At 44.5% G+C, this 24,888-nt stretch overlaps 1 protein-coding gene across 6 annotated transcripts in view; it reads right to left on the bottom strand.

Moving 5' to 3' along the window:
* Positions 1–4,816: 4,816 nt before the first annotated feature.
* CENPT (centromere protein T) overlaps positions 4,817–24,888 on the bottom strand; it is an 803,389-nt gene continuing 783,317 nt past the window's right edge. For all 6 annotated transcript variants that reach the window (XM_040328753.1, XM_040328757.1, XM_040328752.1 and 3 more), the window contains one exon: positions 4,817–5,048. In XM_040328753.1, the coding sequence (XP_040184687.1) occupies positions 4,925–5,048 (124 nt within the window). In that variant the 3' untranslated portion in view covers positions 4,817–4,924. The remainder of the gene's footprint in view (positions 5,049–24,888) is intronic.

Genomic DNA, 24,888 nt, shown 5'->3' with positions numbered 1-24,888 from the left:
CTTAAGGCAAAGGCTAGAATCTTGCAGCCCTCCTCAGAACCATGGGTATTTATGCAACTACAAAAAGAAAAAAGAGCCTAGGTGGTCCTGACCACCTAGGCTCTGAAGAAAGGGGTGTGCCCCAGAAACGCGTCAACTATTCCGCCGTTGGGGTATCATCCTATCCTCATTATCATCAGGTCCTGCTGGCGGTTGCCACGAGACCAGTCTGATTGCTAGATAAGCGTTCATTCAAGCTCCTTTTGTAAGCAAGACTATTACTTTTATTTTATATAATAAAACCTTTTTATGTGTTAATGCACTAGGTCGGTGCGCCCTCTTTTCTTTCTTTTCGTTGATCTCTGTATATGCAGCCTGATGGATAAAAACACACTTTCATGAGGCCGTAAGAAGGGATTAAAGAGTAACAATATTTACAACTTAACTGTAATGGTAATAGCCTCTCTTTGCCCTCCATATGTTATGAATACCCCCTAAAAACCTTCCAGTACTAGGGTCCAAAGTAGCAATCAGGGACACTAGGAACATGCATTTTGCACATGATACCCAATTAGGTCTACCGGCCTGCACTACTTTTCACTTTTTTCGTAGATCTATATTTATTGACTGGTTTTCCATTTTTATTAATTCTGTTTTTGCACACATATTCCTGAAGATCACCAATCTCACTAAAGACCAAAAGCCATGTGTTTCCATGAATCAACTTTGATTTCCCAATCCCACTATGGGATTCGGAACATCATCAGCGTCCTTCCTTTGCGATCCCCACCCAACAATACCGTTTGCCAAAGGTTCTGCATTAAGGGATTTTATTAATCAAGCTGTGTAAAAAACTTTGTGCAATATCCCGCTTGTTACACAACTGCTTTTTTTTTTTCTTAAGTCCATGTCCCTTTCACACAAATTTTTAGCGGCGCTTTACTGTCAATTTTGCGGTGCTATTCGGCTGCTAGCTGGGCACTTTTACCCACGCTAGCGGCAGAGAAAAGGTTAAAACTACCGCAAAGGTGCTTTGCCGGCGGTATAGCCGCGGTGCCCATTGATTTCAATGGACAGGAACTGTGGTGGAGCGGTATACACACCATTCCAAAGATGCTGCTAGCAGGACTTTTTTTTACCATCCTGCTAGCGCACTGCTCCAGTGTGAAAGTCCTCAGGGCTTTCAGAGTGGAGAGACAGCAGCGGCTGTTTCAGGTCGCTTTGCAGGCGCTATTTTTAGCGTTATAGCACCTGCAAAGCGACCCAGTGTGAAAGGGGCCCAACAGAAACCAAGTTCCAAGTGAGAAACCTAGATACAGTCCACCTCCACATACCTTCATTAGACATTTCAAAGACTTCCACTCTCTGAAGGGGTTGTGTTTGATATTATACTTGTGGACTAATATACAATGGCTATAAAAAGTCTACACACCCCTGTTAAAATAAATCATTTCAAAACTTTTGTCATCTTTAATGTAACCTATAAACTGTACAACTCAGTTAAACAACAAACTGAAATCTTTTAGGTGGAGGGAAGTAAAAATTTAAAAACTGAAATAATATGGTGGCATAAGTGTGCACACCCTTAAACTAATACTTTGTTAAAGCACATTTTGATTTTATTACAGCACTCAAGTCTTTTTGGGTAAGAGTCTATCAGCATATTGACTTGGCAATATTTGCCCACTCTTCTTTGCAAAAACACTCCAAATCTGTCAGATTGCGAGGGCATCTCCTGTGCACAGCACTCTTAAGATCAACCTACGATTCAGGTCTGGGTTCTGGCTTGGCCATTCAAAAACTGTAATCTTCTGGTGAAGCCATTCCTTTGTTGATTTGTATGTATGCTTTGGGTCGTTGTCATGCTGAAAGATGAAGTTCCTCATCATGTTCAGCTTTATAGCAGAAGAAAGAAAAGAAAAAGAAAAGAAAAAGAAAAAGAAAAAGGTGTGCACTTGATCTTTGCCATGTGAGGTGGTTGCCTAACTTTTGTTGCGTGAGCTGCTTCTTTTGACTTTGGTTATTGGACTTTATTTTTTCCATCATGTTTTTGGAAGCTGTGCTGAATTTACCACCTGCATATACTTATCCAAGCATGGATGTGATGAAACAGCTGACGCTGTGAAACGCGTTATCCTATTGGCCAGCACGGACCTGCACGTCACTTCCGGCGCGACGACGGCACGCTGCGCTCCACGCTGAAGCGCACACCGCATCCTCTGTGGCTTTCCGGTGTTCCTGTCCCCTGACACCGATTCCAATCCATCTGCTACAGCTTACATTCTGGATGCCCGCCAGCCAAGACCACTGCAGGACTCCAGGCACATATCCATTTGCTGATCGCCCACATCTCCCTACTTTGGTCTCTTTGCCTACCATCTACTTCAAGTTTGTGAGTAGGCATTTTGTATATGTACATTTATTTTATTTTACTCCAGCTATTAAATTTGGGCTTACTGCACTCAGATTGGCGCACTTTGTTTTTTCTTTTGATTGTTTCAGAGCAATGCTTCTGCTTTAAGGTGCTGCCGCTAAGTGTTTCTCACAGCCACTTGTACCACATTTCATTGATCCAGGACTTTCATTGGACACTTTTATTATTGGACTCTAGCATTAGAATTGCATATACCTCATTTTATTCATTGGTTGCTCCGCAGGATCTTGCGCCACATTTCCGTTTTTTTGCATACTAGCTTTATAGCAGAAGCCTGAAGGTTTTGTGCCAATATTGACTGGCATTTGAAATGGTTCAAAATTATCTCTGCCTTAACTAAGGCCCCTGTTCCAGCTGAAAAAACAGCCCCAAATCATGATGTTGTCACCACCATGCTTCACGGTGGGTATGGTGTTCTTTTGGTGATGTGCAGTGTTGCTTTTGCACCAAACATACATTTTGGAACGAATGGCCAAAAAGTTCAACCTTAGTTTCATCAGACCTAAACACATTTTCCCACATGCTTTTGGAAGACTTCAGATGTGTTTTTTCAAAATGTAGTCGGGCTTTGACGTTTTTCTTTGTAAGAAAAGGATTTCGCCTTTCGACTTTACCCCATAGCTCAGATATATGAAGCATACGGGAGATTGTTGTCACATGTACCACACAGTCAGTACTTGCCAGATATTCCTGCAGCTCTTTTAATGTTGCTGTAGGCCTCTTGGTAGCCTCCCTGAACAGTTTTCTTCTTGTCATTTCATACATTTTGGAGGTAATGTCACGCCATATTTTCTCCACTTGACGATGGCTGCCTTCACTGTGTCCCATTATACTGTATACCTAATTCCTTGGAAATTCTTTTGTATCCTTCTCCTGTCTGATACCTTTTAACAGTGAGATCCCTCTGATGCTTTGGAAGCTCTCCGCGGACCATGGCATTTGCTGTAGGATGCTATTAAGAAAATGTCAGGAAAGACCTACTAGAACAGCTGGACTTTATTTGGGGTTAATCAGAGGCACTTTAAATGATGGCAGGTGTGTACTGACTCCTATTTAACATGGGTTTGACTGTGATGGCTTAAGGCTGGGTTCACACTTGTGGACACAGCTCACAGCAGGGGTCTGGTGCATCCCTGTTCAAATTCGGTTCAGTTCAAATTTGGACCTGAAACAGAGCCAAAGACACAAAGGAACCCTGTGCAATCCGCTCTGTGGCCACCACTGAGATGTGTGAACCAGCTCCATTAAGAAGCGGTCACAGTCTCCCTGTCATGCAAATTGGAAATCCTTTGTAATATTTCTATCTCTCCACCGGGGCTCCTGTAATATTCCCATCTCTCCACTGGGGCTCCTACATCTCCACCAACTCCAGCGCAGGGTGATGACATCACAGCGACCTCACCTGGTGGCTCCTCATATCCCTATTCAAAGAGTCAATGCCTATTGCTTGATGTCTGTGCTGGGAATCTGATGCCAGGCAAATAGCTCCAGTAGCTGACAGCTGCCTTCCTTCACCATTGGGCGGGATAGACCCCCGACTTTGATCTCCCTATTGGGCCGGACAGAGCCTCGACTGCCATCTCCTTTTTGGGCCGGACAGAGCCCCTCCAACTACCAACTATTGGGCCGGATAGAGCCCCTCCAACTTACAGCTTTTTGGCCGGACAGAGCCCCTTCTCTGCTGGTAGTCAGAAGCTCTCCACTGCCCTAGCCTCAGTCAGCCTACTTTACAGGCAGAATCTCTTACCTACACCACTACTCCAAGTTGACCAGTATATCTCTCCAGAAGCCACTGGTTGGCACTAACAGAAGACCACTCACAGCAAGTATCCCTACGCTCACGATAAACTGTATTCCTGTGTACTGCTACTAAACTTAAGTTAACCCTGATGCTCCACATTGTGGCTGTGTATTACCAGACTAAATAAAACCACTTGCATACCTAAATTATCTGAATCTTCCTACCTGATCTCTACCAAATTAAAGTTAATACAATATCCGTAGACTTCCGAAGCTGTGATCCTCACCACCCATTATAGTAACTCTGCCTGAAGCATTACATCCTTATCCAATTCGCACTAATGTAAACCCAGCCTCATTCTGAACACAGCTTCATCCCCAGTTATAAGAGTGTGTGCACACTTATGCAACCACATTTTTTTAACTCCCCTCCATAAAAGATTTCAATTTGTTTTTCAATTGAGTTGTACAGTTTATAGGTCACATTAAAAGGTAGAAAAAGTTCTGAAATGATTCATCTTTGTCTAAAAAAAATAATATCACAGAAACCTGACATTTTAACAGGGGTGTGTAGACTTTTTATAGCCATTGTAAGTGAGGAAGGGCGTAAATGTGGAGGACAATTTTACTTTAATGATAAATAATCACAATGATGACACAATACCCTCTTTATTACCCTTTATTAGATACTTACTGCATGAAATTGAACAATAGACACAATCCAACTTAAAACTGTTTAATATTAACATATGTTAATAAAACAAGCTAAAGCTACATCTTCGGGTACACCTGGTTTCCACTCATGGCACACGAAATAAGAAGTTTTCTGCATTCAAGGGGTAAATGTCTTTCAATAAGTACATTGAAGGAAGTAGTATCAGTCACCAAGTGCTGCCTAAAATTGAGAGAAAAACATTGATTAAATCAACACTCATACACAATTGACAGAATTTTTATTTTCACGATGTACACTCCAAACAGTTGTTTTTCTTTGCTAATCTACAGTTAAAGAAATTGGGCAATTCCAACAAATACAATTTTCCACTTGATGTATCTATGCATATGAGTGGAAATTCTAGTGTCAGCAAGAGTCTTTTCGAAATGGAAATTGAACAGCAGTTACAATAGACAGCTTGATACAAGCCAAGAGTAAAAGGAATAGCAAGATATTGTAGGACCTCACTACAAATTCATAAAAAACTTATCCACACCTTCAAACCAATACAAGCATTTTACACAGCAACTAAAAAGCATACCCAGTGGAAGCATCAGTCTGACAATACCAGCAAAGTTTAATGGAGTACAGTATGGGACATGTGATCTTTAATTACTAATATTGAGTTATATGTAGCTATCTTCAGGAGATTGGGCACTGGCAAAAAAAAAAAAAAAGTTGCAGGACATTCCTCTATATAACCTCTCCAGATTATGTAACACATTCTACATAGCCTCAGTTTTGTAGAAATAAATGGGGAAATCATGAGAACAGAAGGGAGGGTCCCGAGTCTTGGATAGAAGGGGGGGAGGTTTTGGGACTTTAAATGAGATGCGGTTTTAGCAGTATGCCAAGTCTTGTGTCCCGTATTATACTGTATTATACTGATTTTGCTGGTTAGTAAAAAATAAAAAAAATAAACATTTCTTAGTTGTATAGCATGGAACACAGGATCTGTGTCAAAAATCAGTCCAATTGAGGGGTTGGCAACACAGCAAACACCACCAACAGGTCCACAGCTCTCAACAGACTCATAGAGCAGCTTGTAGCACATTAAGCCCAAAACTGGCATCATAGGCCTGAACATCGAGGTGGTAGAACCTAAGCCCAGGTGGCAGACTTGCAAATCTGAGAAACAGATGCCTGATGCTGAAAAGAAGCTGTAACCAGTGGAAGACTGAGAGAGAGAGAGAGAGAGAGAGAGAGAGAGAGAGACTAGCACATCCAGACAGTGGAGAGAAATGTCCTTGGAATGTTCTGGAACAGGAACAAAAAAATCCTTGAGGAAATTAAGCCCCAGCCTTATCCTTCTTAGGACTGCACAAGGGCAAGGCTGCTAACTCGGAGACCCACCACTCAAAGCGAATGTCAACAAGAAATGTGATCTTGCAATAAAGTCCAACAAAAAAATATACCCCTATTAATAAAAAAGGGGCCTTCTGAAAACCAGAGAGAACCAGATTTAGGTCCCAAGGAGAAACAGTAGAGAGTACCCGGAAAATACATTTGCAACACCCTGAATAAAACTAAGAATAGGCCAAAAGCATTTGAAACAGAATACACCCCACTGAGGGGCAGAGATTTGTCTTTTAATTATATTCAAGGCCATATACTGAGTTATACCAGATTGGACAAAGGACAGAATACACCCCAGAGTATTTTCTAAGATGAAAGTTCCTTGACTTGCACTAGTCATAGACCCCATACACACTATTAGATTTTCTGCAGATGTTTGTCTTCAGATTTACCAAAACCTATAAATATGAGGTCAATCTTAATGCCGTGTACACACAATCGGAAATTCTGACAAGAAAAGTCTGATGTGAGCTCTTGGTATAGGCTCCAATGGAATTTTTGTCAGAATTTCCGCCAAGAAAAATTTGAGAGCTGGTTCTCAAATTTTCAGACGGGAAACGTTCTTGTCAAAAATTCCGATCGTCTGTATGCAATTCCGACAGAGAAAAATCCTACGCATGCTCAGAATCAAGTCGAGGCATGCTCGGAAGCATTGAACTTAATTTTTCTCGGTTCGTCGTAGAGTTGTACGTCACCGCGTTCTTGACAGTTGGAATTTAGTGTGACCGTGTGTATGCAAGACAAGTTTTTCTTGTTGGAATTTCCGATTGTGTGTACACGGCATAAGAGTTTCAATTTGTATGCAATCAGGCAGGCCCTTGCACTACATGGTTTTGGTAAATATGAAGACAAAAATCTGAAGAAAATCTAATAGTGTGTATGAGGTCTAAGTCAGCCTTCTAAGTGCAATGGTAGACTTTTTTAGCCTTCAAGAGGGTAGGGATGATTGAGTCTGATAAGACCGTCTCTCAAGAATATTGATTCAATATCCATGTCTTTAAGACAGTGACCGAGAAGCAGGATGGAAAAGATCTGAATGATCCAGAAGTGCTCACCAAGAGTCCAGCCGGGAGTCTGAGTATGTCCAAGTAGCACATCCTCCTGGGCCAATACCGAGTAATAAGAATCAATGCAATGCCATTCATGTTTATCCTGCTGAGCAGACAAGGGAGAATGTGAACTGGGTATTCAAAGCAAAGGCTTGAGGGCTCCTGGATCTAGCAATAAAACTGCCCAGTTTGTTGTTGAGTCTGAATGCCAGAAGATTATCCACATTTAGCATCCCCCACCCGTGGCAAAGGATTCAGGCACCTGGGGTATGGATGATGGACAGGGTGGGAACATGAAGCTCTGCCCAAGAGAGGATCAAGTACACTTTTCTTTTATTTGGCACATTTTTTATTGAATCCTTGATAACTGATGTAGGCAACAGCTGTGGCACTGGTTTCTCATCATGATCACTCGAATTTCAGGGGTCCACAGCTAAAAAGATAACCAAATGAGCTCCAGAATGTTGATAGGAAGGGAAGGCCGACCTCCTCCATTCAGGACTGCTCCCTAATCCCTGTAAAAAAGCACCCTGGATGTTTACGTCACCCTACGTCACTTTTTGCATTGTAAAGCGCCGAGTAAAAAAACGCTCAACTGGACACCGACTTTGAGGCACAATCTAATATGTTAAGCAAGATGTTTAGAGACAAGGGGTATCATGACGAGTTTTTGGAAAAATAAAGAACAGAGATTAGAAATCTGAATAGGAAGGATCTACTGAAAGAAAACACCAAAATAGAGGGAACCAATAATGATATGGGCACATGTATTGTATTAGATTATAATCTACAGAATAAAGAAGTGGAAACGATCATCCAGAGGTATTGGAACGTTTTAAAACAAGATATCCACCATAAAGGTTGTCTATCAGAAAAACCGAAGATTGCTTACAAAAGGGCACCCAACCTGCGTAATAGACTGGTGCATAATGTCGTAGAACCACCTCTTCTCAGGACCAAGATGTTTTGGGACATTAAGGGATTCCATGGATGTGGGAGATGCTACAGCTGTGCAAGGGTCCCTACCAACACAAAAAAGTAAAAGACTTCTCGAAAACCTCAGACCAACCAGATGTACACCATTAGGGACTTCATCTCATGCGACACATGTTTACGCAATCAAATGCCCCTGTGATTTAATCTATGTGGGCCGCACCATAAGAGCGTTCAAAGATCATATGGAGGAACATGTTAGAAATATAAGAAAATGACATGATAAGCACTTTCTATCAATACACTTCAGGAATGTTCATTATCAGAGCACAACAGGAATGCAGTTCTGGGGCATAGAAGCACCTAAACGCCACTGGAGATTTTCAAAATTTCGTAAGGGAAATAAGCAAACGCGAATCTTGGTGGATACACCAGCTTGGTACCTTAGCGCCTGGGGGGTTAAATAAAGAATTTGACCTCAGATGTTTTCCAAGCAATTATTAGAATAACATGCTGATGGCATATATTATATTTTTTATAATAATATTTTTTAATTTTTTACAATTGGTATACCTCCATTGCTAGTGTTTTAAACAGATGGTGTTTTTTTGACATTTTTATAAAAAAAAATGAACATATGTTTTTATTTTTTTTTACATATATGGTTCTTTATTATGCTTATGGGTTCACACATGTTGTGTATATATATTTATTATTTCCCATAGATATATGTGATTTTAGAGGCTAAATTATTGATTTTTTATTTTACCACACATACGATTTGTATGATATCGGCATAGTATCTACTATTGCCTGCGCAATGCATATATTTATAACCCATACACTATTATGCTTATTACTTTGGCTATTTTTTGCTGTCTGTAGGCTTTGTTTGTATGCATTGGTAATTGCATGTCATTGCTGGTAGCTGGGTATGGTGTATTAAATCCTTCACGTTGATCCTGGGTAAATAGGGGTGAATCAGACATTTTGCTGTAGCACAAGTGATCTTTCTGACACACGAGGGGGAAGCCGTCTGCCAATAGGTGTATCATGTGCAGCGTTCCCCATACAACACACCATTCTAAAGTATAGACTGACAATAGAGTGTCCGCGGTCTACAACAAAATGGCCATGGGCACAATGATAGACCGACCGTCCAATTAGAATTCCCCATGATGAACATACGATTACCCTGTATCGACCACGTGTAGAGGGGCCAGGACGACACGACAGTCAGTCTACCTGCTTTAGGAGGAAACATACACCATTCCAAAACCAGCCGCTGTAATATTTCATGCCATATACAGAGTGGCGCACTGACGCACCTGGTACATGTGAGTACCCCATTGGGGGGGGGGGGGGGTGTTATTTGTTTAATAAAATGTTTAAAGCGATATCGCACTATCAAGGCTTTTTACTCCCCATTATTCTCGAGATACTGCGTGGGAAGCCCAGCATCCTGTTACCATTATAGAACAGAGGGGTGGTTCACAAGCGTGTACTGACTGAGCATAACCGCTAAGTCGCACGCTCCAAGGTGAGCATTTAATACATAAGGGGTCACTGGAATAAGAGCACCAATGCATGATCTGCAACACCAGTCAATTATTTTCAGACAGATGGATTTATAAGCATGTCAGCAGTGGTATTACTGGATACCACGCATACGCACTTTTTTCAACAGGACTGTCACAGCATTGTTTCATAAAAAAACTTGTTTTTGCACAATAGCATTTTTTCTATTTAAAGTGGGACTAGTGTTGTTCCCCATATACCACCGAACACTTATATCTGAGTTATAAAGCACTTGGATGCACATGAGCACTTTATTATTAATGTTTTATTTTACATAATTATTGTTTTTGGTCATATCACATCTATGTCATATTAACACTATGGGGCTGATTTACCAAGCCTTTACTCCATGACTCATGGAGCAAAAGCAGGAGTAGCAGCCGTTTTGACATTTACTAAAGAAATACGCTGCTAGTGCAGTGTATTTCCTTAGTTACTAAAGTGCTCAGTGCGCCCAGGAGAGGGCGCATTGTGCACCACTATAACCTGGCGCACGGCACATTGAAATGTAAATTGCGGGGAATCGGGCGGGAGTTTATTAGGGGGGGGAGGTGGGGTGATGCAGGGGAAGTGTAGTGACATGTGTTTGGCGGGCCGAATTGAAAGTGAAAGTGTTTTTTGGAAACCGATCCCCGTACGCTTACACAATGCGCCTGAACCTCGGGAGGTTCATTTGCATACTGGGCATGCGTACAGAGAAATTTCGGAGCTTCCCGTACGCCTTGTCAGTACGCTGAGAAAATCTTGGTAAATACCAAGCGGCGTACCCGGGATTGCGCTGCGTGACGCGGCGCACGGGAATCTCCGAACGGTTTTCAGCCTGCGCTGACCATGAAGGGGAACTCCGCGCCAAATTTCAAACTTGAAACCGGCGCGGGTCCCCCTCCAGGGGTACATTAGGCTCTTAGGCTTGGTCTGGAACGTGAGGGGTTAAACCCGCGCCGGTTCCCCCCAGATCCAAACCAAGCCCTCATCCCAGGCACGCAGTCTGGCCCGGACAGGAATGGGGGTGGGGACGAGCGAGCGCCCCCCATCCTGAGCCGTACCAGACCGCATGCCCTCAACATGGGGGAGTGTGTGCTGTGGGGGAGGGGGGCACTGCCCCCCCACAGCACTCTTGTCCCCATGTCGATAGGGACAAGAGCCTCTTCCCGACAACCCTTGCCATTGGTTGTCGGGGTATGCGGGCGGGGGGCTAATCGGAATCTGCGAGCCCCCTTAAATAAGGGGGCCCCCAGATGCCGGCCTCCCACCCTATGTGAATGAGTATGGGGTACATCGTACCTCTACCCATTCAACTGGGGGAAAAGTGTAAAGTAAAAAAACACCACACAGAATAAAATAATTAATCAGCTCCGGGGCCCCCCCTTTCTTCTTTAGCTCTTTCCGAAGGGGGGGTTTCTTCTCTCCCGATCTTCCGCCGGGACCCTGGGCTTCGGCGATTTCTGCCGTGGGAGGGCGCCATCCCTCGGTCCTCTCCGGAGCCTTCCGCCGGGGGCCCCCAACCCATTTAAGCTCTTTTTCATTAGGGGGGGGCTTCCGGACTTCGGCGACTTCTGCCGGGGGATGGCGCCTATCCCCCGGTCTTTCCGGTGCCTTCCGCCAGGGCTCCGGTCTTGTTCCTCGTCTTCTGCCGGGGGTGCGCCAACTCCCCGGTCTTTTCTCTGCTGTCTTGGCGTTCCCTCTTCTGCCTGTCTCCCCCGCGGAGCCAGGGCTTTCTTCCCTCTTCTGCCTGTCTCCTCCGGGAGCCCAGGGCTTTCTTTCTGCTGTCTTCTCTGTTCCCTCTTCTGCCTGGCTCCCCCGCGGAGCCAGGGCTTTCTTTCCGCTTCTTTCTTCTCTGTTCCCTCTTCTGCCTGTCTCCTCCGGGAGCCCAGGGCTTACTTTCCGCTGTGTTCTCCCTTCTCTTCCATTCGATGTTGACACAACGAGGTCCCGCGCTGACATGCCGTGTGAGCGGCGGGCATCGACTTATATAGGGCAATGCCACCATGTGACCTCAACCCATGTGACATCACATTCCCTGGGCATGATGGGAATGTGATGTCACATGGGTTGAGATCACATGGTGGCATTGCCCTATATAAGTCAATGCCCGCCGCTCAGATGGCATTCCAGCGCGAGACCTCGTCGTGTCAACATCGAATGGAAGAGAAGGGAGAAGACAGCAGAGACAAGCCCTGTGCTCCGCGGAGAAGCCAGGCAGAAGCGGAAGGCACCGCAGAAGCCTGCGGGTGTCGCCCCCCGGCGGAAAACAGCGTAGAAGCCCGGGGGGGACTGCAGCCCCCCCGGCAGAAAGCGACGAAGCCCTCCCCCATAAGCAAGGAGCTTCATGGTGAAGGGGGCTCCGGCAGAAAACAGCCCGGGGGGGGGGCTACAGCACCCCCCCCCGGCAGAAATAGACGAAGCCCGGAGCCCTCCCCCATAGGCGAGGAGCCTCATGGTGAAGGGGGCTCTGGCAGAAAACAGCCCGGGGGGGCTACAGCACCCCCCCGGCAGAAATCGACGAAGCCCGGAGCCCTCCCCCATAGACAAGGAGCCTCATGGTGAAGGGGGCTCCGGCAGAAAACAGCCCGGGGGGCTACAGCACCCCCCCGGCAGAAATCGACGAAGCCCTCCCCCATAGGCAAGGAGACTCGTGGTGAAGGGGGCTCCGGCAGAAAACAGCCCGGGGGGGCTACAGCAACCCCCCCCGGCAGAAATCGACGAAGCCCAGAGCCCTCCCCCATAAGCAAGGAGCTTCATGGTGAAGGGGGCTTCGGCAGAAGACGGCGCAGAAGACCGGGGGGATAGGTGTACCCCCCGGCAGAAATCAGCGAAGCCTGCCCCCCCCAAAAGAGCCTTATCGGGTGGGGGGCCCTGGTGGAAGACGACGAAGCCCGGGGCCCAATGGGGTGGTGGTGGGGGGCCCCGGCAGAAGACCAGCAGCTGACTAATAAATTAATTTATAAATATGTGTGGTGTATTATTTTTTTTACATTTTTTTCCCCAGGTGAATGGGTAGGGGTACAATGTACCCCCATACTCATTCACATAGGGTGGGGGGGCCGGAATCTGGGGGCCACCTTAATAAAGGGGCCTCTCAGATTGTGATAAGCCCCCTGCCCACATACCCCGACAACCAACGGCCAGGGTTGTCGGGAAGAGGCTCTTGTCCCTATCGACATGGGGACAAGAGTGCTTTGGGGTGGGGGGGCAGTGCCCCCCTCCCCCACAGCACACACTCCCCCATGTTGAGGGCATGCGGTCTGGTACGGCTCAGGAGGGGGGGGCGCTCACTCGTCCCCACCCCCATTCCTGTCCGGCCAGACTGCGTGCCTGGGATAAGGGCTTGGTCTGGATCTGGTGGGGGACAACACGCTGGTTTTCGGCGTGGGTTTAATCCCTCCCGTTCCGGACCAAGCCGAAGAGCCTAATGTACCCCTGGAGGGGGACCCTAGCCGGTTTCAAGTTTGAAATTTGGCACGGAGTTCCCCTTTATCCCGGTCCTGTCAGGGGGGGGAAATGCCCGATCGTCTGTTCATACAATGTATGAACAGCGATCTGTCATTTTCCCTAGTCAGTGCCACCCCCTTACAGTTAGAACACACCCAGGGAACATAATTAACCCCTCCCTCGCCCCTAGTGTTAACCCCTTTCCTTGCCAGTGACATTTTCATAGTAAGCAATGCATTTTTAGAACATTGGTCGCTAGAAAAATGCCAATGGTCCCAAAAATGTGTCCGCCATAATGTCGCAGTACCGATAAAAATCGCTGTTCGCTGCCATTACTAGTAAAAAAAAAAACAATAAAAAAGCCATAAAACTAACCACTATTTTGTAGACGCTATAACTTTTGCGCAAACCAATCAAACGCTTATTGCGATTTATTGGAACCAAAAATATGTCGAAGAATACGTATCGGCCTAAACTGAGGGAAAATAAGATTATTTTTAGATAATTTTGGGGATATTTATTATAGCAAACTGTAAAAATTATTTTTTTGGTAAAAAAAAATATGTCGCTCTATCTTTGTTTATAGCAAAAAAAAAAAAAAAAACGCAGAGGTGATCAAATACCACCAAAAAAAAATTTGTGGGAAAAAAATTGGGAACCACATCGCACGACCGTGCAATTGTCAGTTAAAACGACGCAGTGCCGAATCACAAAACTGGCCCGGTCATTGACCAGTAATATGGTCTGGGGCTCAAGTGGTTAAAAATTAACAAAACACTAAAGTTAGCCCAATTTTTGGTGATAATGTGAAAGATGATGTTACACCGAGTAAATAGATACCTTACATGTCACGCTTTACTATTGCAAACACTCATGGAATGGCCCCAAACTTCAGTACTTTAAAATCCCCATAGGTGACCTTTTTTTATTTTTTTTCAGGTTACCAGTTTATAGCTACAGAGAAGGTCTAGTGCTAAAAGTATTACTCTCGCTCTAACGCACGCGTCAATACCTCACATGTGTGGTTTGAACGGTGTTTACATATGTGGGTGGGACTTATGCAAGTCCCGCCCACATATGTAAACATCATTCAAACCACACATGTGAGGTATTGACGCGTGCGTTAGAGCGAGAGCAATACTTTTAGCACTAGACCTCCTCTGTAACTATAAACTGGTAACCTGAAGAAAAAAAATGTGCGTGTTCGCTTCTGACTGGGAGGACACGGGCATTTTAATTATTATTATTAATTTTTGTTACGTAATAATTCACTAAGACCTCCCCTTCAGCCTGGAAAGCATGAGTTCATGCTTTCAGCAGCCATTGCAGCTTTGTTCCTGCATGTGAGATGAACTGAGCCTGCTCAGACACTTAGAAAAAAATGTCCTTTCTTTTTAAAAGGTGAAAATCACTTGGATGCTCATAGAGCGTGGATGGGTTATTACCAGGTGTAAGCACTTACACGCTCACCCAAACTAGAGACTGCAATTTGTTCATGTGATTTAAATTGCTAAATTGGCACACATGTTATAAAAAGCGTGGACAGAGCAGTCCTCAGCTGCCCTCAGAGGGGCAAGCTGGCTGGCAGGATTGTTGTTGCTAAACAGAAATGTGGTTTGGAGCATGTATATTTTTATTTTGCCAATGTTTTTTGTTTATTTTTAAATGATGTTCACTTTGATGTATTTGTCTCTGCTGCATTATTTTATAAAAAGTTTCTGAAGATGTTGGGACGGTTAACCTATGTTTATTTTCATTTTTGAAATGTATTTATGTTTGTGTGTTTGTTTGTCTTTTTTGCTTTCCTTGTTTTGTTGACCAATAAAAAAAAATGTTGTTACTTTTTCATGCTACAGTCAGCTGCAGCTGAAATAGGTTTGGGCCTAACAAATTAGGTGTGATTTTTGTCTAAGCTTCTTTCCTGGTGTGTAATCATGAAATGTTTGCCATGTTTAATCTCGAGGAAATTAAAGACAAAGTGGTAAGTATTTTCTTTTTACTGCAGTGGTCCTAAGCCCTCAAGTACCCCCGACAGGACATGTTTTGTGGATTTCTCTTATCAAGAATTGCTGTCCAGACTGTCTTTTAAAGCACATGTGCAAGATGAAGGAAAACCTGCAAACATGGCCTGTGGGGGGGGGGGGGTGCTTTTGGTGGACAGGCTTGAAGTGCTGATTTACAGCACTGTGCTTAAATCTAGCGCAAGGCAATCCTATTCAAATTGTGGGTGTTTGAGGGAAGCCAAGTGAGTGTTCGAACCCCTGCTTGTGTTTTTTTTGGGTTGAGCTTTGTGTCCCTTTTCTTAAGCCCTGGTTCACACTGGGTACGATTTGAGATGCGATTTGACATGTCAAATCGCATCTCAAATCGGCGGCAATTGTCGGCAATGGCACTGTCCTAATCAGTGCGACGCCGCATCTGCGATTTCAAAAAGTAGTTCCTGTACTACTTTTTGCGATTTCGGGCCGCGATTTACATTAAATTGCGACCGAAATCGCGGCGAAATCGCGGTAAAATCACGCATTTTACCGCGATTTTGAATTCGCAGCAGTGTGAACCTAGGCTCAAATTGGCTTCACTTCCTGTCACACAGCTGAACAGGAAGTGAGGTTAAAACCCTACCAGTGTCTTTTCTTGGGGACACAGGTCAATCTAACTAGTGTCCCCATTAAGCAAATTGCACTCCAGCACTGCTGTGTACACCCCAAATCATGGGTCTTCAAACTACGGCCCTCCAGTTGTTAAGGAACTACAATTCCCATCATGCCTAGTCATGTCTGTGAATGTCAGTGCATTACAAGGCCTCATGGGATGTGTAGTTCTACAACAGCTGGAGGGCCGTAGTTTGAGGATTCCTGCCCCAAATGATTATTTAGTTTGGGGTTTAGTAAAGGCAAAGCCACTCTGCAGTACAAGCATAGTTGCTGAAAATCAGAGAGGAAGCACTGATGGTTTTAACATCCAATCCTGTAGAAGCAAAGTTGTTTTGTTTTCTTCCTTGCTTGTCCACTTGTAGTGCAAAGTGGATTTGCCTTTAGTAAATGGACCCCAAAGTCCAAGATCCCTAATAATTTGGGTTGTACACAGCAAAATGCTAGAGTGCAATTTACATAATGGGAAACTATTTAGATTGATCTCTGTGTCCCCAAGAAAAGATACTAGTAAGGATTTACCCTCACTTCCTGTTTGGCTATGTGACAGGAAGTGAATGAATTTGAATTAGAAAGGGTGAAGACACCTCACAAATGTTGTCACTATCAGGGGTGCAGACATCCCCAAAAAATGAGCAGATAATACTTATTTGCAAATTAATAATTTTTTAGTTAACATTGGGTGGTGTTTGTGGGTGGCCCTAACACACACATTCATACATATTAGCAACGCTGTATCCTGGCCTATTGGCATGGTTATATTTTCTTAGGCCTCTCAATAAAACTCTCTGAAATTTGTGCTTAAACTAGAACTATAATCAACACTTTTTATTTTCTTTACATTTGGATAGAGTGAGGGAGGGTTATAGGCCCTGTCAGTTTATTTTGTATTATCTGTGTCCAATTGGGGAGATTTGCCTTCACTTCCTGCCCCATAGCCAAACAGGAAGTGAGAGAAAAACTATGCAAATTAAGGCAATCCAGTAACCCCCTCCCCCCCCAGAACTAGTGTGTGGGTCCCCTGAAAATTCCAGGGCGGGTCATACAAAAACAGGGTGTGGCCTTGACAGGAAGGGGTGGGTCATTTTTCTATTAGGAGGTGCAGAAATTTAGTCAGGCCTAGGGCAGCACAAAACCTAAATATACTACTGCATATTAGGGCTTATTTAGACAGGATCCGATTTACAGCATGTTTTTATAGTGTGGGAGGAAACCCACGCAGGCACAGGGAGAATATGCAAACTCCAGGCAGATGGTGTCACGGGCGGGATTCGAACCAGCGACCCTTTTGCTGCTAGGTCAAAGTGCTATACACACTACACCACTGTGCTGAACAAACATGATTGCAGCTGAAAGCATGAGATCTTTTTTTTTTTTTCCAATACCATGCTTTCCAGCCTTATTGACCCCGCCTCTCTCCATAAAGAGGACCTGTCACACACTAGTCCTATTACAAGGGATGTTTACATTCCTTGTAATAGGAAGAAAAGTGATCCAAAATAAAAAAAGTGACAAAAAAGTACAAGAAGAAAAATACAAGAGGTAAAAAAAATACAAGAGGTAAAAAATAATAAAAAAATAAATAAAACGCCTGTCCCTAGAAGCTGGCACTCAGAAGCGAATATGCATGTAAGTCCCGCCCACATATGTAAACACCATTCAAACCACACGTGAGGTATTGACGCGTGCATTAGAGCGAGAGCAATAATTCTAGCCCTAGACCGCCTCTGTAACTCTGAACTGGTCACCTGTAAAAAAAAAAAATCAAGCATCGCCTATGGATATTTTTATGTCCCGAAGTTTGGCGCCATTCCATGAGTTTGTGCAATATTAAAGCGTGACAAGTTGGTATCTATTTACTCAGTGTAACATCATCTTTCACATTATCCATAAAAATTGGGCTAACTTTACTGTTTTGTTATTTTTTAATTCATGAACCGTGTTTTTTTTTGGGCCAAAGAAAAAAGGCGTTAGAAAAATTATTGCGCAAATACCGTTGGAAATCAAATAAAAAATGACCGCCACTTTATTCCCTAGGGTGTCTGCTAAAAAATTATATATAATGTTTGGGGGTCCTGAGTAATTTCCCAGGAACAAAATATAATTTTTACATGAAGGAGAGAAGTGCCAGAATAGGCGCGGTATGGAAGTGGTTAAAGTGAAATAATAAAAGTGAAATATTCCTTTACATTTCATACAGGGGGGAGAGGGGGTACATGCATGTTTCCCGTGCTTAGAACTGTCCCTGTACAAGATGTCATTTCTGAAGTGAAAAAAAAAGTAATTTTAAAGTACTCATGGCTATAAAGAATACAGTCATTGCTCATTAAAACTAAAAAAAAAAAAAAATGTATGGGGGTCCCCCCAAATTTAATTACCAGGCCCTTCAGGTCTGGAATGGATATTAAGGGGAACCCCACCGTAAAAACAAAAAAAATGGTGTGGGGTCCCTCCAAATATCCATACCAGGCCCTTCAGGTCTGGTGTGGATTTTAAGGGGAACTCCACCCCAAATAAAAAAAAATGGCGTGGAGTCCCCCTAAAAATCCACACCAGACCCTTATCTGAGCACGTTAACCTGGCCGGCCGCAGAAAAGAGGGGGGGACAGAGTGCGGCCCCCCCTCTCCTGAACCGCACCAGGCCAAATGCCCTCAACATGGGGAGGATGTCCCCATGTTGATGGGGACAAGGGCCTCATCCCCACAACCCTTGCCCGGTGGTTGTGGGGGTCTGCGGGTGGGGGGCTTATCAGAATCTGGAAGACCCCTTTAACAAAGGGGACCCACAGATCCCGCCCCCCCCCATGTGAAATGGTAATGGGGTACATTGTACCCCAAACCATTTCACCCCAATAAAGTGACAAAAGTGTGAAAAATGACAGTAGCCGGTTTTTGACAAATCTTTTAATAAAATCTTCTTTCCGCGGTTCCTCCTTCTTCTTTCATTCGGGTTTCTTCCTCTGCTTCTTTCTTGGGTCTTCTCGTCCACATCTTGATTGACGTCTTCTCCCATCTTCTTCTCTGTCCGTCGACCTTCTCGTCCCGCATCTTCTTGATCTTCTGGGCGCTGAGCTTGAAATTGAAGATCCCACCGCGTTCCCGCTCCTGGGACCCGCCCCCCTCTGACGCCACAGGTAAACTCATATGAAAGTCTGCGTGTGGTATATGTGCGTCAGAGGGGGGCGGGGTCACATGAGCAACACACGGCGGGAACTTCAATTGGAAGCTCGTCCGCATAGTGCGGCGGCTTCTTCTTCGGACGGCGCGCTTGAAATTGAATTCAACCGCCGTGTGACGTTCTGTGACCCCGCCCCCCTCTGACGCACATGACTTTCTAGTTTACTTGTGGTGTCAGAGGGGGGCGGGTCCCAGGAGCGGCACACGGCGGCCAATTCAAATTCAAGCGCTGCGTCCGGGGAAGAAAAAGAGGTGGACGAGAAGGCTGAAGGACGGACGGAGAAGACACCGGGCAAGATGTGGACGAGAAGGCAGAAGGACGGACGGAGGAGATAGAAGAACACGTCGGGCAAGATGTGGACAAGAAGACCCAAGAAAGAAGCAGAGGAAGAAACCCGAATGAAATAAGAAAAGAAGATTTTATTAAAAGATTTGTCAAAAACCGGCTACTGTCATTTTTAACACTTTTGATTTTTTTTGGGGTGAAATGGTAGAGGTACCATTTCACATAGGGGGGCCCAGGATCTGGGGGTCCCCTTTGTTAAAGGGGTCTTCCAGATTCTGATAAGCCCCCCGCCCGCAGACCCCCACAACCACCGGGCAAGGGTTGTGGGGATGAGGCCCTTGTCCCCATCAACATGGGGACATCCTCCCCATGTTGAGGGCATGTGGCCTGGTGTGGTTCAGGAGAGGGGGGGCCGCACTCTGCCCCCCCTCTTTTCTGCGGCCGGCCAGGTTAACGTGCTCGGATAAGGGTCTGGTGTGGATTTTTAGGGGGACTCCACGCCATTTTTTTTAGAGCAATTTTCAGCTTTCAGCGCTCTCACACTTTGAATGACAATTACTCAGTCATGCAACACTGTACCCAAATGATTTTTTTGTCCTTTTTTTCCCCACAAATAGAGCTTTCTTTTGGTGGTATTCGATCACCTCTGGGTTTTTTATTTTTTGCGCTATTAATGAAAAAAGACCGAAAATTTTGAAAAAAAACATTTTTTTCTTAGTTTCTGTGATAAAATTTTGCAAATTATTAATATTTCTTCATAAATTTTGGTCACAATTTATACTGCTACATGTCTTTGATAAAAATAACCCAACATTTTTGGAAATTATTTGGTCTGTGTGAAAGTTTTAGAGTCTACAAGCTATAGTGCAAATCATAAACATTTTTTACATCTGATCACACCTGATGTACTGAAGGCCTATCTCATTTCTTGGGACCCTAACAAGCCAGGAAAGTACAAATGCCCCCCAAATAACCCCTTTTTGGAAAGTAGACATTCCAAGGTATTTATTAAGAGGCATGGTGAGTTGTTTGAAGTTGTATTTTTTTCCCCACAATACTTTGCAAAATTAAGATTTTTATTTTCTATTTAAAAAAATTCTCAAAATTGTCATTGTAATAGCTTATTTCTCTCACATGGCATGTGCATACCACAAATGACACCCAAAATACATTCTGCTACTCCTCCTGAGTAAAACGATACCCCATGTGTGAGACTTTTTCACTGCCTGGCCACATACGGAGGCCCAACATGCAGATAGCGCCATCAGGGGTTTTAGGAGCATAAATTGCACATCTAACTAATTGACTACCTATTACACTTTTGAAGGCCCTGGAACACCAGGACAATGGAATTACCCACAAAGTGACCCCATTTTGGAAAGCTAATACCCCAACGTATAATCTATGAGGCATAATGAGTCTTTTGAACGGTTTATTTTTTTCCAGCAGTTTTTGGAAAATGTGGAAAAAAAATGAAAACGCATTTTTTTTACACAAAGTTGTCCATTGATAAGATATTTCCAACACATAGCATGTACATAGCAAAAATTACACACCAAAATACATTCTGCTACTCCTCCTGAGTAAAACGATACCCCACGTGTGAGACTTTTTTACTGCCTGGCCACATACAGAGGCCCAACATGCAGGAAGCGCCATCAGGGGTTTTAGGAGCATAAATTGCACATCTAACTAGTTGACTACCTATTACACTTTTGAAGGCCCTGGAACACCTGGACAATGGAATTACCAACAAACTGACCCCATTTTGGAAAGCGAACACCCCAACGTATAATCTATGAGGCATAATGAGTCTTTTGAATGGTTCATTTTTTTCCAGAAGTTTTTGGAACATGTGGAAGAAAAATGAAAACGCATTTTTTTTACACAAAGTTGTATGTTTCTAAGATATTTCCAACACATAGCATTTAGATAGCAAAAATTACACCCCAAAATACATTCTGCTACTCCTCCTGAGTACAACAATACCACATGTGTGAGACTTCTACACAGCCTGACCACATACAAAGATCCAACATGCAAGGAACACCGTCAGGTGTTCCAGAGACACATAGGGGCTGATTTACTATGCTCTGTGTGCTGGTTCATGCCTTAATTAGTGCGCCGGGTGAAGCCTTAATTAGGCGCATAAACCAGCGTAGCAGCCGGCGCATTGAAAGTAATATGTAAAGCCGCGCCAAACTCCCTATAGAAGTCTATGGGAGAAATCAAAAGTGTTCATTTTAAAGGCTAATCTGCAAGTTTTGTCCTAAAAAGTGTTTGGGGACCTCAGTCCTGCCCCAGGGAACATGTATCAATGCTTTTTTTATTTTTTAAAACGGACGTTTTTTCTGGAGCAGTGAAATTAATAATGCTTAAAGTGAAACAATAAAAGTGAAATATTCCTTTAAATTTCGTACCTAGGGGGGGGTGTAATGTCAGCATGTGAAATAGCGCATTTTTACCGCACTTAGAACTGTCTCTGCAAAAAATGACATTCTGAAGGAAAAAAGCCATTTAAAATTCACACGCGGCTATAATTAATTGTCGGCTCACGGCAATTCTAAAGGGATTCATTCATAAAGGAAAAAAATGTATGGGGGTCCCCCAAATTAAATTACCAGGCCCTTCAGGTCTGATATGGATATTAAGGGGAACCCCGCCGTAAAAACAAAAAAAAAAAGACGTGCAGTTCCCGGCAAATATCCATACCAGGCTCTTCAGGTCTGGTGTGGATTTTAAGGGGAACTCCACCCCAAATGAAAAAAAAAAAATGGCGTGGAGTCCCCCTAAAAATCCACACCAGACCCTTATCCGAGCACGTTAACCTGGCCGGCCGCAGAAAAGAGGGGGCGACAGAGTGCGGCCCCCCCCTCTCCTGAATCGTACCAGGCCACATGCCCTCAACATGGGGAGGATGTCCCCATGTTGATGGGGACAAGGGCCTCATCCCCACAACCCTTGCCCGGTGGTTGTGGGGGTCTGCGGGCGGGGGGCTTATCAGAATCTGGAAGACCCCTTTAACAAAGGGGACCCCCAGATCCTGCCCCCCCTATGTGAAATGGTAATGGGGTACATTGTACCTCTACCATTTCACCCCCAAAAAAATGTCAAAGTGTTAAAAATGACAGTAGCCGGTTTTTGAGAAATCTTTTAATAAAATCTTCTTTTCTTCTTTCATTCGGGTTTCTTCCGCTGCTTCTTTCTTGGTTCTTCTCGTCTACATCTTGCCCGACGTGTTCTTCTATCTTCTCCGTCCGTCCTTCAGCCTTGTCGTCTGCCCGGTGTCTTCTCCTATCTTCTTCTCCTTCCGTCGGCCTCCTCGTCCGCATCTTGCCCGGTGTCTTCTCCTGTCTTCTTCTCAGTCCGCCAGCCTTCTCCTCCACCGGACGCAGCGCTTGAATTTGAATTGGCCGCCGTGTTCCGCTCCTGGGACCCGCCCCCCTCTGACGCCACAAGTAAACTCCTTAGAAGGTCATGTGCGTCAGAGGGGGGCGGGGTCACAGAGCTTCACACGGCGGGGGAATTCGATTTCAAGCGCGACGTCCGGAGAAGAAAAAGCCGCCGCAGCTTCCAATTGAAGTTCCCGCCGTGTCACACTCATGTGACCCCGCCCCCCTCTGACGCACATATGCCACACGCGAACTTTCATATGAGTTAACCTGTGGCATCAGAGGGGGGCAGGTCCCAGGAGCGGGAACACGGCGGGATCTTCAATTTCAAGCGCAGCACCCAGAACATCAAGAAGATGTGGACGAGAAGGTCGACGGACAGAGAAGAAGATGGGAGAAGACGGCAAGATGTGGACGAGGAGACCCAAGAAAGAAGCAGAGGAAGAAACCCGAATGAAAGAAGAAGAAGAACCAGCGGAAAGAAGATTTTATTAAAAGAATTGTCAAAAACCGGCTACTGTCATTTTTAACACTTTTGTCACTTTTTTTTGGGGTGAAATGGTAGAGGTACAATGTACCCCATTACCATTTCACACGGGGGGGTGGGATCTGGGGGTCCCCTTTGTTAAAGGGGTCTTCCAGATTCTGATAAGCCCCCCGCCCGCAGACCCCCACAACCACCGGGCAAGGGTTGTGGGGATGAGGCCCTTGTCCCCATCAACATGGGGACATCCTCCCCATGTTGAGGGCATGTGGCCTGGTGCGGTTCAGGAGAGGGGGGAGGCCGCACTCTGTCCCCCCCTCTTTTCTGCGGCAGGCCAGGTTAACGTGCTCGGATAAGGGTCTGGTGTGGATTTTTAGGGGGACTCCACGCCATTTTTTTTTAATTTGGGGTGGAGTTCCCCTAAAAATCCACACCAGACCTGAAGGGCCTGGTATGGATATTTGGGGGGACCCCACGCCATTTTTTTTTGGTTTTTACGGCGGGGTTCCCCTTAATATCCATTCCAGACCTGAAGGGCCTGGTAATTTAATTTGGGGGGACCCCCATACATTTTTTTTTTAGTTTTAATGAGCAACGCCTGTATTCTTTATAGCCATGAGTACTTTTTGTTTTTCACTTCAGAAATTACATCTTGTACAGGGACAGTTCTAAGCACGGGAAACATGCGTGTAAACACCCACCCCCCCTGTATGAAATTTAAAGGAATATTTCACTTTTATTATTTTACTTTAACCACTTCCATACCGCGCCTATTCTGGCACTTCTCTCCTTCATGTAAAAATTATATTTTGTTCCTGGGAAATTACTCAGGACCCCCAAACATTATATATACTTTTTTAGCAGACACCCTAGGGAATAAAGTGGCGGTCATTTTTTATTTGATTTCCAATGGTATTTGCGCAATCATTTTTCTAACGCCTTTTTTTTGTGGCCCAAAAAAAAAACACGGTCCATGAATTAAAAAATAACAAAACCGTAAAGTTAGCCCAATTTTTAGGGATAATGTGAAAGATGATGTTACACCGAGTAAATAGATACCTAACTTGTCACGCTTTAATATTGTACACATTCAGGGAATGGTGCCAAACTTTGGGACATAAAAATATCCATAGGCGATGCTTGTTTTTTTTTATACAGGTGACGAGTTCAGAGCTACAGAGGAGGTCTAGGGCTAGAATTATTTCTCTCGCTCTAACGCATGCGTCAATACCTCACATGTGTGGTTTGAATGGTGTTTACATATGTGGGGACTTACATGCATATTCGCTTCTGAGTGCGAGCTTCTAGGGACAGGGGCGTTTTATTTTTTTATTTTTAGCTCATATTTTTCTTCTTGTACTTTTTTGACACTTTTTTGATTTCGGATCACTTTTCTTCCTATTACAAGGAATGTAAACATCCCTTGTAATAGGACTAGTGTGTGACAGATCCTCTTTATGGAGAGAGGCGGGGTCAATAAGGCTGGAAAGCATGGTATAAAAAAAGATCTCATGATTTCAGCTGCAATCATGTTCGTTCAGCACAGTGGTGTAGTGTATAGCACTTTGACCTAGCAGCAAAAGGGTCGCTGGTTCGAATCCCGCCCGTGACACCATGTGCATGGAGTTTGCATGTTCTCCCTGTGCCTGCGTGGGTTTCCTCCCACACTATAAAAACATGCT

The sequence above is a fragment of the Rana temporaria genome, chromosome 11 (genome assembly GCF_905171775.1).
Source record: "Rana temporaria chromosome 11, aRanTem1.1, whole genome shotgun sequence".
NCBI lineage: Eukaryota > Metazoa > Chordata > Amphibia > Anura > Ranidae > Rana > Rana temporaria.
Note: the sequence above shows the minus strand (reverse complement) of the source record. Positions and strands in the feature narration are given on the sequence as shown.